Genomic DNA, 18,961 nt, shown 5'->3' with positions numbered 1-18,961 from the left:
ATGTTGTTTCGATGCGTGGTATATACCTAGTCTAAATGAAATTGCCGATGATGCCCGACAAGGTCTTGGCCTTGACGCAGCCATCGACTCCGATATTCAAACGGAGGGGCACTGATCCTACAGATCATGCAGATTGGGCAACGGGGCCGGGGGCCCAGACCGGCAGCTCGTCGTCCAGACCCTCCTCCTCCGGCTCGACGTCGTCTGTCACCTCTTCAGGCGGGGCGACGCCCTCATCATCTCGTGAACGGAATGACACTAGAGTGGTGGAATCGTCCGTGAACGGCATCAACACCTTGACGTCGTACAGCTCACACAGTATGCCGCGTACGGCCGTCTGAAACTGGGCGGCCAACACGAGCCGTAACTCGATCTCGAGTATGACCCGCTGCGCCTCCTCCCTGATGCCGTACATCTGGTCCAGCCGGTACCGCATCCACTCGGCGGCGAGCGCGGTGATCCTCCGGTCGTGCTCGAAGAGCTGCCAGCCCCCCGCGTCAGTCGGCGCCGGGATCGTATTCCTTAGAACCTTCGTCACTTTGCAGAACAGCTGCTCCGTCGTCCCGGGGTACAGGTCCCACGTCTTCGCCTCGAGTTGTTTGGCTGTCTTCAAGAGCTTCTGGTGCTTCAGTAGTACCATGGCCAGCCGGCGGTTGTGCACCTTCACGCGTGAGAGCTCGCTTATGGCTATCTTTGCGTAATCGATCGTGTTCAGCGGACCTAGCCTCGTGTATAAGACTCGACTTGCACGTCGAATGATGGGTTCCAGTCTCACGAGGTGTGTCTCCGCTTGCCTGATGAACATGGCGACTGTGAGCCGCCGGATGCTCTTACGGTCCTCTGCAGTGGTTGCAAGGGTTGTAGAGTGCCAGACCATGGTGGCCCGTTCTTCCGAGAAGGGCCAGCTGGGAGGTTTGCCCATGTTGAGTAGCGGATAAAGGTGCTCCGCCAGTTTCCTTGGGCAGTTGGCCCGGAGAATAAGGGAATTCATCACCCTGGCATTTTCGACGAATCCGCGCAGGAGAATGTCTGCCGCGGGGGCATCGAGATGGTACAGACACGACTTTAGCAGGTAGATGAAAAGCTCGACACTGATGCCCCATTTCTCCTGTAGCGATGCGACGAAAACCTTGGCCGCGTCCTTGACACGACCGAAATGCAGGAGCCCAGAGACCATGCTTTCGTATATTTCTCGGTTCCTCGTCGGCATCTCGATGACCCAGTTGCCTTTCAAAGAAGTCGTCACCTCGGGCTGCATGGCCCACTTGCGCAGGTCCGGAATATCGATGACATCTTGATGCCAACGCCGCCTGAGGAGCATGCCACGGTTATCGAGGGCCAGCATGCGGCGTATGATGCCATAGAAGCCAAAGATATCATCTTTCTGGCGATAATGAACCAGCAGACAGGCGACGGTTTGAGGGGTGGGTCGCAGACGGCTGTCTGCAAGGAGACATTCCGCCACTAGATCTGAGAGATTGTGCATCCCTTTCCTTGTGAAGCCCAAGATGAGGGCGTTATAGTGGTGGATGCTGGGCGGGACTGGGCAGACAAGCAAGTTGTAGCAGATTTTAGCCACCTGGTACTTGCGATGTGTGGCTTGATCCCACGTGTCGAACAGCTTTCGCAGCATCTCCGAGAGCTGGGTGCGGCCCTCTTCTGCTGCTGCCGGGTCAAGCCCCGGGTGATTGTAACGCGGGTATCCTTCGGAACGGAGCATGCGCATTGCGTTCCAGGCAGAGTCCAAACTGTTGAGCGACCTGCGAGCATACTCGGGGTCGGACGGGGTCTCGTCATAGTAAGACTGAATGATCAAGGAGTCGACGAGCTTGTTCATAGAGTCATGCAATCGCTCGAATTGTTGATTCGTCATAGGTTCGCGGTGAAGGATGCCAGCTTTTTCAGATTCCTGCCGTACGGATTCGGCAAGCAGATCGAAGTTAGGCCCAAGTATTTCGTATGAGCCCGCCAGTGTTCCTTTTGGACCGTATATGCTGTGCATCTGTCGGATGAAACTGTGGAAGGCTGGCTTGCTCTCGACATGGCGGATGAGGTGAGGTTCCATCTTGCAAATGGATTCGAGAATCTCCAGGGCGTTCCTTCCGAGCGAAGGGCTCATGATTTCTTCGAGCTTCTGGGCTTTGGAAGAGTTGCGCTCGGGGGCATCTTGATTGCTGGCAGCCGAGGACGACAGGCTGCGCGACAGGGTCAAGCCATTGCCATTGCTCGAGGAAGCAATGCTCCCGCGTAGCACCGCCGGCCGCACATTCTTGTTGTGGGCATCACGGACAGTGGGTGAGCCGCTGTGGGTGGTGTAGAGGGTGGTGGAGGCGAGGCCAAAAGGTGAGCATCGAAAACGGGTCACCAGGGTAGCGGCGCGTGTCGTCGGGGAGCGAGTGGCGTGGATGCAGGCTCTGCAGCTGCAGACATGAGCTGAAGCAGCTCGAGACCAAGTCGATAGCATACCGGAGGCATTGCGGAGGCAGTCACCGGCTGCTGCTTGGTTCCACGGTCCGGAGGGGGGTGAGGGCGGAGGTGACGGGCGACGGATTGTGCGTCGTCGCAAGGCGGCGTGGCCGGGTTGGGTGACAAGTGCATGGGTGATGATGGGTGATGGGTGCACGTCAAATTCTGGCGAGCCGCACTGCACTGCACTGCACTGCGCCAGACCCCCCAATCTCTGATAAGAGACCCCCCACCCCCCTCCTGGCGGGCTGGTGCCACTATGAGGGGTTGATCAGAGAGAGCACATGCTCTGCATCAATAGCTACCGCAATTGTAGTTGATTGACCGCCACCACAACAGTGTCAACTACAAGAATAACTTGTACAAGCAAGAGCATAAAACGGGTCAGTTGGCTCCGAATTTTGTCCTTGTGTGTCAGCCATCCTCTAACAAGAAAACACAGACAGACTCGGGAGAAGCCCAAGCACAACACAGGATGTACGCCCTCAGTGTGACGGCTGAGCTGGGAGGGTGAGCACTTGAGTAGGCTTCAGTTCACAGGAACAACCACTTGCTGACATGTCCCAGTGTGACTAACCTCCGGCCCGACGACACCGAGGGAAACCCCTTTTGGTACACGTTCAAGGTGCAGTGCACATCATGCAGAGAGACGCACGCGAACTGGGTCGGGGTGAATCGATTTGTGCGTTGAAAACCATGCATCCGTGGTCCCCGCCATCGTCGCAGCCCCTTGACACCAGCTGACTTGGTGTCAGGAAATGAACGAGATGGGCGGTAGCCGGGGCGAGGCAAACTTTGTATGGAAGTGCAAGAACTGCAAGGTATGGACGAGGCGAGAGTGCCGTCTCCCAACCCCACGAGCGTCGCAAGGGTGACGGACTGACAAGATGTGTGTGCCCAGCGCGAGTCCTCGGCTACCATCAAGGCAGCTCCCTCTCCGTATGAGCAGTCGGAGCCGGCAAAACCAAAGAACATCCTGGAGTTTGACTGCCGGGGGCTCGAGTTTACCGAGTTCAAGCCAGAGGTATGAGACACATTGCTTCCAAGGTTGGTGATTCGATAGCATGGGAATTGACCTTGTGTCGGAAACAGGGAGATTGGCTGGCAGAGGGCCTCGAATCCGGGACAAAGTTCACTGGCATCGACCTGTCTGACGGCGAGTGGTTCGACTACGACGAGAAGGCTGGAGACGAGGTCAGCATCAAGGACATCAAGTGGGAAATCAAGAGGTCATGAGGAGACTGGGCTGGTTCGCCGTGGTGAGATTGCAGAATATTGCAGTCTCATAGGAGCTTGTCTCGTAATTACTGGAGGAAACTGGGCGGAAGGGGTCCCGAGCACCGACGACGGGCTGAAACGGAAAGTCCAAGCCATACTCTTTTGCACCACATGCTTAGCTGGACTACTTTTGCAAGTCCTCACTGAACAAATAAAGTATGAGCATGAGCATGCTCACTTGTGAAGGGGGCGATGTAGAACCTGAGAGAAGCTCCCATCGACGGCGGCCGTTGATATTTGCACTAGCATCAACCAGCTTATCCGCACCGGCCAGCCATCAAACCTGGCATTCGGTCTTGAAATTAAACCACCCCCATTTCTCTCCGCCACCACCACCACAAAGCCACCTCACCTCACCCAACTCAGAGAAGCCCCCAAGATGGTGTCCTCAGAACTGGGCCCGCAGCTGCAGTTCCTGACCGACGCCGCCCATCTCCTGTCGGCCTCGGCACCCGAAACCTCTGCCTTTCTGATGAGCAGGCGCACAGCTCTGCTGGTCGACCATGATGTCCCCATATCTGACCACCAGCGACAACATGTCTGCAGCTGCTGTGGGCACATCATGATCCCGGGCCAAGGCACCCAACTCAAAATTGGGGTGGACAAGGCGCTCAAGGCCAGGGCCAGCAGGCAACCCAGGGCCAAAGGCACAACGCAGAGGCCAGGAGTATCCAAGGTCTTCACATGCGGTAGATGCAGCAGGTACACCAAATCGCAACTGCCTGCTCCCAAACCTCTCAAGGCCCGGGGCAGGAGCAGCAAGAAGGTGGGCCAGCAGAAGGTGCTACACGACAAGCGGCCATCAGCAACGCTTGCCTCAGCATCAGCATCAGCATCAGCATCAGCGCCAGCGCCAGCACCCACTGAAGGGGCCAGGCTTTCTGCAAACGCCAGCAGCAAGAAGCGAGCCAAGAACCGCAAGGCTGGCCTGCAGGCACTGCTCGACCAGAGATCCGGACAGTCCTCTGGTGCCTCCTCCGGCTTTGGCCTGAGCTTCGCAGACTTTATGAAGAAGTAGTGACAGGTCAGACCCGCGAGACGTCTCACTCACTCACTCGGCCGAGACTCATGGGCCAGCCGGGCAGTCGCGAGAAGGTTCCCCCACGCCTAACCGCCTATGACATAAGCCTGGCTGCCCGAAGATTTCCACCCCGCCATCGCCGCGCCCAGATTCTTGGGGACTGCTAATTAATATGACCATGACTGTTGCCCCTCCAAATTTTTTGATCGCAAACATCAAGGCATAATCTTTTTGCGACACAGGTTTTTACCAAGGGTCAAAACAGCACAATGTCTTCCTCGGACCAGGCGCAGAGCAACGGCTCTAACAACCCCGTCACCTCGAATGAGTACTTCCGTTCCATCGGCCAGCAGGTCGACCAGGTCGCTCCCGCCACCAACGGCGCCTCCGACAGCGACGATGTCAAGCCCGTCGAGGAGATCGAATCCCTCTGCATGAACTGCCACGACAATGTCAGCCGCGCACCCCCTCTGTTCCTTCCATCCGTAGTCAAGACAGACCAAAACTAACTGGCGTTTCCCGCTCCAGGGCATCACCCGCCTCCTCCTCACCAAGATTCCCTACTTCCGCGAGATAATACTCATGTCCTTCTCATGCGACCACTGCGGCTTCAAGAACAGCGAGATCCAGGCCGCCGGGTCCGTCCAGCCAAAGGGCACCCACTACGAGCTCCGACTCACATCCCAGGCCGACTTTGCCCGCCAGATCGTCAAGTCAGACTCCGCGACAGTCAAGTTTATCGAGCTCGACCTCGAGGTGCCCCCCGGGAAGGGCCAGCTGACCAACGTCGAGGGCATCCTCACCAACATAATCGACGACCTCGAGTTCGGCCAGGAGACGCGCAGGCAGCAGTCACCAGAAGTCTACGAGAAGGTGGCCGAGATCATCGCCAAGGGCCGCTCCATGGTCGCGGGCGACTCCTTCCCCTTCCGCCTCTACGTCGACGACCCCGCGGGCAACAGCTGGATAGCCCCCGACCTGCAGGACGGGGTCGGCAAGTGGTCGAAACGGGAGTACCTGCGCACGGATGAGCAGAACGAGGCGCTGGGCCTGTCGGACACGGCCCCGGCCAGCGGCGACGGGTCCATCCCAGTGGGCGGCCAGGGCCGGCTGGGCGACAACGACGAGATCCTGCCGGACGAGGTGTACAGCTTCCCCGCGAGCTGCCCGGGCTGCATGCACCCGTGCGTGACACACATGAAGATGGTCGACATCCCGCACTTCAAGCAGGTCGTGCTCATGAGCACCGTCTGCGAGGACTGCGGCTACCGCAGCAACGACGTTAAGACCGGCGGCGAGGTCCCCGCCCGCGGCAAGCGCATCACCCTGCGCGTCAGGGACGAGACCGACCTGGCCCGCGACATCCTCAAGAGCGAGAGCTGCGCCCTCGAGTGCCCCGAGCTCGAGCTCTCCGTCAACCCGGGCACCCTGGGCGGCCGCTTCACCACCGTCGAGGGCCTGCTGACCCAGGTGCGCGGCGACCTGCACAGCCAGATCTTCCAGGGCGCCGACGAGGGCGGCAGCGGCGGCGACTCCCTCGCCTCCGAGGAGAAGGCCAAGTGGGACCGCTTCTTCGAGGGCCTCGACGCCGCCATCAAGGGCGACCGCGAGTTCAGCATCGTCCTGGTCGACCCCCTGGCTAGCAGCTACGTGCAGAGCCTGGCCGACGACCCGAGCCAGCCCGACGACCGCATGACCATCGAGGAGTACGACCGGACACACGAGGAGGAGGAGGACCTCGGGCTGACCGACATGAAGGTTGAGGGCTATGAGGAGGATGCCAAGGCTGATGGTGCCCCGGCTGCTTCCTCATGACATGGTGGATGGCGCTGAGACCAACTGCTTGCTGCCTTTTCTCACCCGCACGCGATGTTTTCTTGCCCTCCTTCATACATAGACCAAAAGTTTGCATGCATCAGAGATACCAGAGAGGTGTTGTGAGAAATACATCATGGCTGACGGAGCACAATGAGCAACCTGCCTTCCTCCCCTTTGAAGTCTGTGAACGGCATGACCTGCACCCCCTTTTTTCAGTTAGGACACACAGGAAATAAGAAAGGCCAAAGTAAATATACTAATGTCATCATTGCTTTTCGCGTCTATCTGCGGGCTGCCCCGGTCTCATCTGGCCGGAACAGAATCATCTGGCCGGAACAGAACCCTTCAAAAAAAAAAAACTCAAGTGTGTTCTCACTCATCTGGCACTTTTTTTTTCTGATGTCGTTTTCCACCCCTTTTATTTTTTCCTATCCTTTCTTGTCTTCCCCTGGGAGGATATCATCCAGTGCGAGAAACCAATCTTTCAGAGGAACCAACTCGAATCCCTCAATTAGACCAAGCATCCAGTCCACCCCGAAAGTTGCCAGGCATCAAATAAGAACCAGGTCGCGGGGCGGTCGGTGCGGCCAAACCTCCAAAAGAGGGTGAAAAAAAGAAAAGCACCCGTCACATCCAAGACGAAAACCACCCAAGACATTCTTGTGAGAACGAGAGGCCTGCAGTCTCTCTCTCTCTCTGTCTCTCGGAGGACTATGATCGTACAAATACAGTCGATCCCGGTAAGGTGGATCCTGCCAGTCCAGTGTATCCTGGCCCAGACGCATGATACTGCTTTTCTTCTTCTGCGTGCAACAGCTTTTTGTGTGGCTAGCCCCTTGTCGTGTTGCTTGATTTGAAAAGACAATCCAGAATCAAAGGTGGAAAGACTGCAGCGACGGAAAAGGAAAAGAGACGCCGGAGAGGGGAAGTTAATCCCTCAGGTTGCCGCCGTGGAGGACCCCGGAGATTAAAGCAGGCTAATAAGGGCCGCCTCAAAGTGCCGAACCAAGACGAAAGGAAAAGAAGGCACAAATTCGTAGATCATGCCGAGGGGTATTAGTTCCGTAGACCAAACGCCAAAAAGAGAAAAGCCCACGAGTGAAGAACCAAGTGTGTCCTGGATCGTGTGTGGTGGCCGGATTTCCTTGTCCGTGTGAACAGGGCCAGGCGATCTAAATCAGGTCCGCTCTTCCTCATCAGAGCAGTTCACCATCCATATCCAGTTGCGTAGCGGCGAAATGAAGGCCCTAGAAGAAGGTGGGTTTCGTAAGAACGCGGTACTCCACGTAGTCCTCGCCGTCAATAGAGATGATGGTCCCCTGGGAGACGAGCTTGCCCTCGAAGGGGCCAGTCTGCTTGCGCTCGTACTTGATGCCCATGTAGATCTTGGCGTCCTCCTTGTTCGCTCGCATACGGCGGGCCTCCTGAGCAGCCCAGACTCGGTTCAGGCGGGAGACGTTGTCCTGGAAGGTAGCCTGACCATCGGCTTCTCCGTCGACCTCGCCCTCGGTGGTCTGACGGGCCATGTAGGCAGCCTCGCGCTGGTCGTTCTTTGTCTGCCTTGCCTCTGCGCGAGCGACCGCGTTGACGGCCAAGTTGTTTGTGCGGGACTCGACAGCAACGCCGCGGTTAGCAGCGCGGAACTCGGGAGGCTGCGTGGACTGGCGAGCCTGGTTTGGCACGAGAGTCGGCAGCGAACGGCGGGCGTGGGCTTGACGGGTCTCGTGGGTAGGAGTCTCGCGCTTGAGGAAATTATCAGGGTATGGACCCTCGCCGAGGCCGCCGTTGGTGTTGGATGGCAAGGGCTGCTCTCTAGGCTCAGGCTTGGTAAAGCCCGAAGCGACGCGGTGACGTGCCTCGTCGATAGCCAGCTTGCGATTCTGATCCTTGTCCTCGGGGCGCTCGCCGTGATCCATCTGATACTGCCGAACACGACAATACTCCTTGAGTTCCACGCGGCTCATGCCCTCAAGGTAGTCCTCAATCTGGTACTCATCGAACGAGAGCCATAGCGCGCCTGCGCCAGAAGGGAAGTTACTCTGCAAAGGCCTGCCATCACGAGTCTCCCGCCCCACCTTGACGCGGAACATGTCGTTGTTGCCAAGAATGCCGAAAACAGCGTGCTTGTCCTTATCGTCGGGCTCGGCAGAGCCCTTCCAGAAACCCAGGAGGATCTTGGTAGGGCGGGTGCCATGGAGATCAGCCACGGGCGGGTGTGAGGGGGTGTTGGCGGACTTCGCAACCGGGGTGGCGTTGGCAGAGTTGACTCCCCCTGTACGGCGACGCTTCTCGGGACGATGAAGGGCATGGTCGGGGATGTCGACACCGTAAGCAATCTGTGGCGGCTGGGCTCCTTCAACCTGGGCGCCGCGTGCCTTGCACCGCGCTATGGCCTGCTGGACGGCGGCCGAGTTGGGGCCAATCTCGCCCTCAGGGTCATCCATCTCAGACCGGATCTTGACATACTCCTTGACCTGGGTCTGGTCAAGATGCACGAGATGATCATCGAACACGATCTTCTCAAAGGTCACCCAGCTGCCACCAGGTCCCGGATTAAGGGGGTAAAGGTCGGTGACAACCTTGCCATGGCGGTTGCAGGGCTGGACACGAGTGCGCAGGCGGTCACGGGAATCGATAAAGCCCTTAACAATATGCTTATCACCGATGGGCGCCTTGGACTCACGCCAATAGCCAATCGTCACGCCCTTGACACTAGCAAGGCCATGAGTTGTGCGGGGCGTCTTACCGATCCTGGGTGCGGCTGCAGGGCCTGGGGCTGGAGAGGCTTCTTCGTCCGTCTCGTCGGGGACCAAGGACTTGTTTATCTTGTCCTCGGTGAGATCACCAAAGACATAAGACCGCTTCCGCTTAGGATAGTTGGAAATGGGGGCGTCAGCCATCTCCTCCTCTTGGTCGACATCCATGATGTTAGAGTCCTCCCGGTCAACAGCGGGGGGGAGACCCTCGGTCTTGGGGGTGCCATCATTGTTGGCGGAGCCAACAACGATCTCGTCCTGGGAGCCTTCGTTCATGGGCACATCAGACATGCCGCTTATAGACTCGGGTGGATCACTCAAGTCATTGTCGTTGCCAGTATCGTCATCAAGGCCGGGGTCCTTGATAACCGAGCCAACCTCGCTGTCTGCGCCGTATGCCATGCTGGGCATGGTCCTGGGAACCAAGTCAGCTGACCAAGTGGTTATGTAGTTGTGGTGTTAGCTGGGGGTAGACATAAGTCAAGGGGGCATCTGAATATACTGCGGTGGTTGAATCATTGGGGTCTGTGGTATGCTGGGTGGTCATCAATGCAAGGTGGGGCAGGGGGTCCAAGTAAGAGTGTATGAAGCAAAAGCTGAGAGAGCCAAACGAGGAGAGGTTGGATTGGGGGCGAGGTTTTCCAGCAGTACAAATTGATCTGTCCCTTGACGAGTGTGTGTGCGCGTGTGCGTGTGGAATAGGGCAACGGAGGGCAACGGAGGGCATCGGCAGGGCTGGGTTTGCAAGTGGAGGGGATGAGAAGCATCGCGATGTCGCACCTGCGACTGGTCCACAAGCTACTGAGAACGTACATGTTGCGAGCCCTACTCCTCGTCGCAGCGAACACACCAGTGATGGGGGTTGACAAAGACATGGCTTGAGCCTGTTGCAGCCCCGTCTTATTGTCCAAGGTGTGGTGGCACTCAACTCTTGGGCTTGTTTGGTGTCTGTGGTGATGGGTTGGGTGGGTTGTGCTGGAGTTGGGGTTGACACAAGAACAAGCAGGCTTGGGTAGGAAGGAAGTGTGGTCAGGAGACATAATTAGAGAGGGAAGGAGTAGAGGTAGAGCCTGGGCCAAGGGTGAATGGCAGACGAACAGTCCTGACGAACAGTATTGACAAACAAGACATTGAAGCTAGAGGCAGTGGACAAAGTGAACTGATGGTGCTGGGGTCGATAGAATGGTTGCTCAATGATATTGTGAAGCTCGTGCAAGTGCATCGCCGCCGGGGACCAGCCCAGTCAACACCCTCGTTGAGTCGCCAGGACATCTCGTCACTGGTGGAGATGACAGGCCCCCCAGCCAAAAAGTGATATATTGTGACTTTTACAATGGCAACTTGTCTGCTACTGATGGAAAAGTGTCTGGCAACCCAAGGTGAAGTATCGGGGGCTGAGTTGAGGGGGAGAAAAAGTGTGGTGTGAGAGAGTGTTGGAAACATGCCAAGGTCGTCACAAGCTGCGATGCGACAACAACAACAGCAGCAGCATGGAGGCCATGGGAGGAACCGTTACTCAGACGAAAGTGGCCCGCAAGAAGCCAAACTTACGTGGCAAATGATGCCTTCTCTGGCTGGATTTTGTCTGATCTTGGGGTGGCTGGCTCCGATGCGACAGCGCCCTTGTCGGGGGACGTCTCTGGGGTCTTCTTGGGCTCGATGGGTGGTGTCTGCGCGGGAGACTTATCCACAGGCGGGCTCTTGGGTGCCTCAAACGAGGAATTGTCCGATTCCATAGTGGAAGTGCAAAGCTCAATGGGACTTGGTCAGGTGCTCAAACAGCCAGTGGCGTGGCGCGATGATTTGCACAAGTCTGAAGTGAGGCTTGTGGACGGAGAGTGTGGAGGCTGAAGAGGAACAAGAAGACGGGTGGAAAGGATGGATGGCAGCCCTGGAGGGTGTGGTCGGCCCTTGTCGCGCGAGCCACAGTCAGAAGGAGTGAGGGTCGGGGCACTACCTGATGTCTGGGGTGGAGCAAGCTGTTTGTGTGGCGTGGTGTGGTGTGGGCGAGAGCCAATTGGGCTGTGAAATGATTGAAGAAACAAAGTGAGATAGAAGAAGAGGGGGTATTTGGGCCGACAACTGATGGGAAAAGATAATTGTTGGCAAGTGGTTCTGGTGTACTGGGATGCGCTAATTTGCAAGAGAGACAGCTCTACGGGCTAGGGGACGGGTTTGTTAGCTGTTTGTTGGTATTGTGCAGGTCTGGCCGGGAAACTAAGCTAGCAAGTAAAGTGAGTTTTGCGAGGGGTCTTTTGCACTGCGGATGGTGGAACTTTGAGAAGCAAAGACTGTGCTACTCAGTGGTTTCAAAGCCTGGACTCTTAGCGTTGGGGGGTTCATCGGGGGTACCTGGCAACCTGGAAATCCGCGGCAGCTGCTTCTCGGCTAGTGTTCGGGATATGAGGACAGGGGAAATATCTGCACACTGCAGTCCCAAACAACTCAGCACATCAGAATACATTGGGTCACGGCACCTACGATGGCTGAAGAAAGAAGAGGCAGCTAGGAACTCAGAGGCAGCAACCAAGCCAGCCTGTCTGTTGACGTGATTGACCAATTCAGTAAACACGAGCATGCACAGGTGAGGTTGCCTTGTCTTTCTATTGGAGGAACTGGCTGGATATCAATGACACGGTATCAAAGGTCAATATACACACTACAGCCTGCACAGCCATCTCTGGCAATAAGGTTCAATAGATGCACACAACGAACAATGCATGGTTTTGAACTCGGAGGTTGGCATGATAATGGGATTGAGAGATGTTGGTTGTTGAGCCTCTGGCATTCTGCGCCTGGCTGCCTGGGGGGGTGGCATCCTCCATGAACCTTCTGTCTTCCAAGGTTGGGGTGGGCCTGGGGATGAGGTCTTGGTATCTGAAAGGATCTCCCGGCTGCCCGGCAGGGAAGCCAACACTAGCGGGCAAGGGCGACGGATCAAATTTAGTGTGTCATTACAGCAAATCTTGAATGCTGGTGGGTGACACGCAAGCACTCCCTCAGAGGCTGGCTCTTTCCCAAGCCGGACAGAGGCCCATGGAGCTATTGGCTGGGTCCTCCTGCGGTGGGGCGCTAATTACATTGCAATCAGCTCACTGGTTTCAAATCTAACCAGACCTACCAGACCTATGTACCAGACCTTGCAGACCTACCGAGTACCAGACCAGACATAGACACCAGACACAGCCAGAGACACGGCTCTCGGAACATGCCTGGCACGCATGAGAATGAGCATGAGCATGAGCATTGGAGCCAGCCAGGTAGCTTCCATGGTAACTCATCGTGACTCCAAGTGTCTCACTACTTTTTGAAGCCGGTGATACGGCTCGGGCCTTAGCCACTGCTTATTAACGCGGGGGATCGTTTAAGGTCCTGTTGGTCTACCCACTACGGAGCAAGTTCTCCACTGCAACATTCAAAGATAAGTGCTGGTCCACGCAAAAAGGCTGTGAAAATCCAACCTGCCTGCCTGACCTGGGGAAGTGCCAAGCTTGATTACAGGTCACCCACTGTCAGAAAAAGGAGATTGGACTCGACCAGCTTTGTTTTGATATGGATAAGATTGAACAAAAGCAACCTCGGAAGTTGCAGTAACTATGCCATGCATAAAACCAGACTGGTGTGCCAGCTCTTTGACTTCAATCCTGCAGAGCCCAAGGCCTCCGAGGTTTCCAGGCCCCGACTTTGCATACCTAGTACCAACAGGCAGGCTGGCCCCACTCTTGTGATCCAAGATCTTGGCCGACCAAGGCGCTTCGTCCCCTCTGCTTGAGTTCCCACAGTGCGTGCACTGCCCTGCCTGGGCCGCCTCTTGAAGTGTCTCAAGAAAAGTTTCCAGGAAAACATGACCAAAGTTTAGGTATTTCCCATTAGAGTGTTTCCAAGATGTACTTGAGCAGCACACAGTAACTCAGAAGTACCAACCAAGCTGGACTTTATTGCCTAAGCACTCATAGCTTTGAGCTAAAAGTGCTGGGAGTTGCACTATAGATCAGCACGTCGCCCGCCTGCATCGACTCGGCACGGCCAAGTGTGCATGGAGTAGGTAGCCTCTGTCACCGAACAAAGTGCGTGTTTTCGAAATCAGATGCTGCCACTCTGTACGCTTCCTAACGGAATTTTCCAGACGGATTCGCTCAAGCGCTAAGACACCAAGAGTCGGCTAGCGGTAGTCTTCGAGAGTGTGCTTCGCCGTGTAGTGACATCTGTAATTGACAAGGCGATGGGAGTGGCAAGTCCACTCGCTTGCTTCGAATTACTTTCGGGGCATAAGACGGCCGGTATAAAAACTCATCCACTTGCCCTTGCGACATAGACGGGCTGCCAGCGGCTCCCACCGGACGGGTCACATGATGCAGGCGAGTAGATAGAAGCATGTACTCTGCCGCATGAAATATGCTGCAATGAGTCAGACCGAGTAGAAGCGCCGCACTCGCCCAGCGCAAGAGGCAACACTAGTTGACCCAAGTGTGATTGCCAGGTCCTTGGAGAGAGGCCTCCACTGGGCTGGTTTTGTGAGAAATGGGGTGGTTCTGCCAACCTAGCTCCTAGAACATGGCGGGAGAGGTTTGACTAACGCGTCCGCGGCGGCAGTGGTCCCTGGAGAATGAGGTCCAAGAAGACGCGGCGTGGCCGGAACGCGTCTAGCCACAGCCGAATAAGTTGTGCGAAGGCAGCACTCTCAGACCGGTCAAGCGGGGACAAGTCCACCACGTATAAAGTGGAATGCCGATTTGGCTGTTGTCAGGCTGTGTGCTGGATTAGGTGGGACAGCCTTGGCTCAACCGCCTCTTCCGCCTCGGCCTCCTCTGCCTCCTCTTCCACCCCGTCCACGTCCACCGCCCCTCTTCCCGCCCCGGGGCGCCGAGCGCACATCATATAGCTTGTACAACAGCTCTTGACCGAACGCGCCCTCGCCGAAGCGCATGTAGTTTATCACACCGTGGTCGTTCACCGCCACCAGCACGTTGCGGTGTCCGTGCTTGAGCCTCCTGTGCATCATGAACGGGGCCTGGCCCTGCCGCGGCAGTCGCGGCGGCGGCGGTGCGTACGGCACAGAGTCCAACAGGGCTGATACTTCATCCGAGGTTGGCACGGATGTGTCGTGTGCATCGACGACGGCGAGGTAGTATTCGGGCGGGGGTGGCTTGGTCTTGGACCAGTTCTGGGCGCTGGGCTTCCAGACGAGGAATTGCACGCGGAAGGGGCTGTGTTGGGTTTCTGATAGTGGTGCGGGAGGATGCGCGGTCGGGTCGTATCTCGGTGCGACGGCAATTTGTTTGTAGATTGAGCTGTAAGACCTGTACAAGCCTGGCCGTAGGAGCGGGCCGTACGCTGGATGGGCGGGTTGTCGGTCGGCGTAGAGCAGGGCGAAGAGCCTTTGCCACACGGGCTGTTGGTCTCCGGCGACGCTGCCCTTGGGGGCGGGTAGATCGGAGGTCGGCGGGGGCACTCTGATGACGTTGAAGCCTGCACGGTTGAGGTTCGAGTAGACTTGCAGGTTGCGAAGTGATGTCTTGCCCCTCTCGCCCTCTTTCCCGACGAGCAGGGCGTACGCGGCTTGCAGACTTAGCGGGAAACCGAGGGCATACTCATCCTCCTTCTCGGCGTCTAGTATTGCGCCCGCGCCCTTTCCCTCGCTGCCCAGTGGGAATATCTCGTCCATGGTTGCTGTCGGCCACCAGAGGTCCAGGTCACCCCTCTCGATCAGGAAGAGCGCCTCCTCTGGCAGCAGCCACACCTGGTCCCAGCCGGGTTTGTTGTTGCCCTGCCCTCTTATCTTCCTCCCGAGGGTCTTGTGTTCGAAGCCCATGCAGACAACCCTCTCCTGCGCATGCAGCTCCCTCCTCTCCGCATTGACGATCCTGCTCTTGACCTCGTTGCCCTCAAACACCTCGTCCTCGAGCCAGCGGTCGGGGAAGTACCAGCCGCGCACCCAGTCCTTGTTTTTGTGCACGCGCGTGTAGCCGAGGACCTCCTCCATGGCCTGCCGGCTCTTTTCTAGCGCGCTGGCCTGCGACTTGGTGCCATGCGACTCGAAGTCCTTCTCGCCCTTACGGATGGCCGAGACGGAGATGTTCTTCTTGCGCTGCAGCGTGGTGAAGTGGCGGAAGTCCTGCGCCTCATCTTCGAGAGCCTCCTCGGCGGTGGCCTGCGCATCCTCGGGCGACTCGGCCGGGCGCTGTGCCGAGATATCGTCGTCGTCGTCGAATGCCATGGTTGTTGTGGTCGTTTGGCATGTGGAATTGAGGGTCTGGGAATGGAACTTCAATCCTCTCCAAAAAGTTGCCGTCCCATTTTGGGGTAGGCCTGCAATAGCGTCGGTACGCCTGGAGGTAGCCCCGCACAGTCAGGGCACTAGGGTACATGGGTACAAGGTATGAGAAAGGCATGCTCAAGACCTGACACGAGATGGAAATTCTCATACCTACCTACCTCTATAAGTACCTAGGTACCTAGGTAGGTAGTAAATATAGATAGAATTCTATATAAAGTTAAAAAAAAATTATATAAAATATTAATATTATAAATATTAATATTTTTATAAGAATAATATAATATATTTAAAGTATTAATACTTATTTATAATAATATAACTTTAAAACCTTTTAATAAAAGGAAATAGAAGGATAAATAGGAAAATCCCCCTAAAAAAGTTTAAAAAAAAAAGAGGCTGATGCGAGTGAGATTCGAACTCACGCCCGTGAAGACTGCGGTTATAAATGAGACAGATCTCACCTAAACACAGCGCCTTAGACCACTCGGCCATCGCACCTGGTTCAGCCGTCGTTAACAGAGATCCCGGTAATTTCAAAATTTATCGCAAGATCTTTTAGCAGGCAGAGCTTAAGCAGTGGTGGACTGCCAGCCTAATATACTCTTATAAAGGGTTTAAAATCATATAATTTTAAGATTTAATATAAGAAAACTTAGTTATAACTTTAAATAATATTAAATATTTATTTAAATAAAATTTAATATTTTTATAATATTTATATAACTTATTTTTTAAAATTATATTTATTACATTATAAAATATTATAAATAAAATTATTTAATATAAAAGTTTTTTATAAGAGGTTAGTGTTAACTATAAGAGGTGTGCCTATTAGATAAATTAAGTAAGAGTTACGTGATATAAAGGTTAACTTACCTATAACCTCTCACTCATGCTGCCCTAGTAGGTCTTCCTTTAACCTACTACTACCTTAAATACTACTCTACTTTATGCCTAACTGTACCGTGCTACACTAGAGGGTGTCTTATAAGAAGGTGTTCTATAAGAGAGTATCTTATAAGAGGTGTCCTATAGGAGGGTATCCTATAAAAGGGTGTCTTATAAGAGGGTGTCTTATAAGAAGGTGTTCTATAAGAAGGTATCTTATAGGAGAGTGTCCTATAGGAGAGTGTCCTATAAGAGGGTGTCCTATAGGAGGGTGTCCTATAGGAGGGTGTCCTATAGGAGGGTGTCCTATAGGAGGGTGTCCTATAGGAGGGTGTCCTGTAGGAGGGTGTCCTGTAGGAGGGTGTCCTGTAGGAGGGTGTCCTATAGGAGGGTGTCCTATAGGAGGGTGTCCTATAGGAGGGTGTCCTATAGGAGGGTGTCCTATAGGAGGGTGTCTTATAAGAAGGTGTTTTATAAGAGAGTATTTTATAGGAGGGTGTTATATAAAAGGTATCTATTTAAAAGATTTTATTTTAAAGGTTTTTTTATAAGAATTAAAGATTAAACTTTATTTAAATAACTTTATTAAATATTTTTATTATAAATTAAATATTTAAAAGTTTAAATATATATTACTTTTAAAATTCTTTTATTAAAATTTAAATTTATATTTATAAAAACTATTATTTTTAATAATAAACTTTTATAAATAATATTTTAATTACTATTTATATTAATATTTATATATATATATAATATTATTTTAAAACTTTAATTTTATAAACTTATTATATTAATATATATTATTAAAATAATAAAATAATAAAAGTATTTATAAAATATTTAATAATATATAAATATTAAATATATTAATTTTATTTATATATAATAATAATAAGAATAATATATATTAATAATATAATTTTAAAAAGAAAATTAAATAAATTTAATATTAAAAATACTTTTATAAATTATTTATTATTATTTTTATTATTAAATTAAAAATAAATAATAAAAGTTTTTAAAAAATATAATATAATATAACTTTAAAATTAATTTAATTAAAATTATTATATAAATCTTTTATAATAACTTTATAATTTATTATATTTATTATATTATTAATTTATTAAAAATTAAAATTATTATTAGAGGGAGAAAAAAAGAGAGGGGGGAAAGAAAGGAGGAAAGGGGGAGGAAGGGAGGGTTAAAAAGAGAGAAGAAAGGAGGGAGGAAGAGAGAAAGAGAGGGATAAAAGGACGAAAGGATAGAGGGATGGAGAAAGGGAGGTAAGAAGGAAAGGAGAAATATAATTAAAAGTTATATATTTATATTTTATATAATAAATTATAATATAAATTAAAATTAAAGTATTAAAAATATATCTTATTATATAATATTTAAACTTAACTTTAAACTATTTATTTATTACTAGATAAATACTCTTAGTAATTCTTTTTATTATAAATTTAAAAACTAGTAATGTTAATAGTCTGTCTTCCACTACATGGACAACCTGAAAAGCATAGGCATAAGCAAGACCTTGGGACTATAAGGTTAGGCTCAACCCTAGGTTCTCTCCTGAACAATCGTGGCCCCGAATTGGGGCATAAGCCTGTCAACTATGCTTCACAACCGGCTCTTGTGAGACATACAGCTCTCGGCCGGAACTTCTCAGCTTGTCTGCTGAAGCAGAAATGCCTGCTTCGTTCAGACTTTTCAAACGAAGCAGCCCTATCTGCCAACATATTCCTGTTTGGCAACGAGGGTTTGGGAGGTAATCGGTGAATATGACACACTCTGTACATATGAATACTGGGCTAAAGGCGACTGTTGGGCTTCTGCCTAAGCTTGGCACCCCCTTCATCCGGCACGGGATTCACAAGATCCTACCAGCTCGCCATGGGACGGAAAGAAGTCAAGTTACTCGGGCCATTCACCACATCACAACGAGAAGTCTTGGTAGAAGTATGTCTACATTCTTCAGCTAACACCCGGAAGGAGATCATAGCTACCTGACAAGAAGAGCTCATAGTCCTTAAAAAGTAAGCCCGGGTCTGATCTAGTCTGATTTAGGGTTTTTAGTGTTTTTTATCTTTATTTTAATATTTAATGTTCAATATTACCAACCTTGCTTTCACGCTTCACTGCTCCTAAAACATTAAGTTTTAGGAGTTAGTAATATAGGTAAGAGTAATGCACCTACTAGGCCACCACTAAATCACTAGGGTTACTATTCACTACATTTAATATAGTAATATAATATAATAGATATAAATAAACTTAAGGCTAAGGCTATAGGCACCTATTATATTATAACTATTATTATTAGTATTATATTCTTTTTAAGTGTTAAGTTTTAAGTGCTTACTATTATATAAAGGTACTATATATATTCTTAAATATATATAAAATAAAAGTAAAATTATAAAACTATATAAATAAACTTACTATACT

At 52.1% G+C, this 18,961-nt stretch overlaps 6 protein-coding genes across 6 annotated transcripts; 3 read left to right on the top strand and 3 right to left on the bottom strand.

Annotated features, from left to right (window-relative positions):
• Positions 1-124: 124 nt before the first annotated feature.
• Positions 125-2,464, bottom strand: KVR01_006429 (uncharacterized protein; the record flags this gene model as incomplete). The annotated part of the gene is made up of 1 exon (XM_044791822.1): positions 125-2,464. The coding sequence occupies one exon, from the start codon at positions 2,462-2,464 to the stop codon at positions 125-127; it is 2,340 nt and encodes a 779-aa protein (XP_044645232.1).
• A 477-nt stretch (positions 2,465-2,941) lies between these two features.
• KVR01_006436 (uncharacterized protein) lies at positions 2,942-3,702 on the top strand (the record flags this gene model as incomplete). Its single annotated transcript, XM_044787816.1, has 5 exons — positions 2,942-2,976; positions 3,034-3,148; positions 3,222-3,287; positions 3,368-3,490; positions 3,559-3,702. The coding sequence occupies 5 exons, from the start codon at positions 2,942-2,944 to the stop codon at positions 3,700-3,702; spliced, it is 483 nt and encodes a 160-aa protein (XP_044645239.1).
• A 421-nt stretch (positions 3,703-4,123) lies between these two features.
• Positions 4,124-4,762, top strand: KVR01_006055 (uncharacterized protein; the record flags this gene model as incomplete). Its single annotated transcript, XM_044789386.1, has 1 exon — positions 4,124-4,762. One exon carries the CDS (start codon positions 4,124-4,126, stop codon positions 4,760-4,762), a length of 639 nt encoding a protein of 212 aa, XP_044644858.1.
• A 272-nt stretch (positions 4,763-5,034) lies between these two features.
• Positions 5,035-6,580, top strand: KVR01_005999 (zinc finger-containing protein ZPR1; the record flags this gene model as incomplete). Its single annotated transcript, XM_044786625.1, has 2 exons — positions 5,035-5,217; positions 5,294-6,580. The coding sequence occupies 2 exons, from the start codon at positions 5,035-5,037 to the stop codon at positions 6,578-6,580; spliced, it is 1,470 nt and encodes a 489-aa protein (XP_044644802.1).
• A 1,250-nt stretch (positions 6,581-7,830) lies between these two features.
• KVR01_005936 (uncharacterized protein) lies at positions 7,831-11,075 on the bottom strand (the record flags this gene model as incomplete). The annotated part of the gene is made up of 2 exons (XM_044790013.1): positions 7,831-9,754; positions 10,891-11,075. The coding sequence occupies 2 exons, from the start codon at positions 11,073-11,075 to the stop codon at positions 7,831-7,833; spliced, it is 2,109 nt and encodes a 702-aa protein (XP_044644739.1).
• A 1,796-nt stretch (positions 11,076-12,871) lies between these two features.
• On the bottom strand, positions 12,872-15,581 carry KVR01_006249 (uncharacterized protein). Its single transcript, XM_044791423.1, has one exon. It carries the CDS (start codon positions 15,554-15,556, stop codon positions 14,120-14,122), a length of 1,437 nt encoding a protein of 478 aa, XP_044645052.1. The 5' UTR covers positions 15,557-15,581; the 3' UTR covers positions 12,872-14,119.
• Between the last annotated feature and the right edge of the window lie 3,380 nt (positions 15,582-18,961).

This window comes from Diaporthe batatas, assembly GCF_019321695.1.
Source record: "Diaporthe batatas strain CRI 302-4 chromosome Unknown Contig00006, whole genome shotgun sequence".
NCBI classification, from domain to species: Eukaryota; Fungi; Ascomycota; class Sordariomycetes; order Diaporthales; family Diaporthaceae; genus Diaporthe; species Diaporthe batatas.
This window is presented reverse-complemented; position numbering and strand designations above follow the sequence as displayed.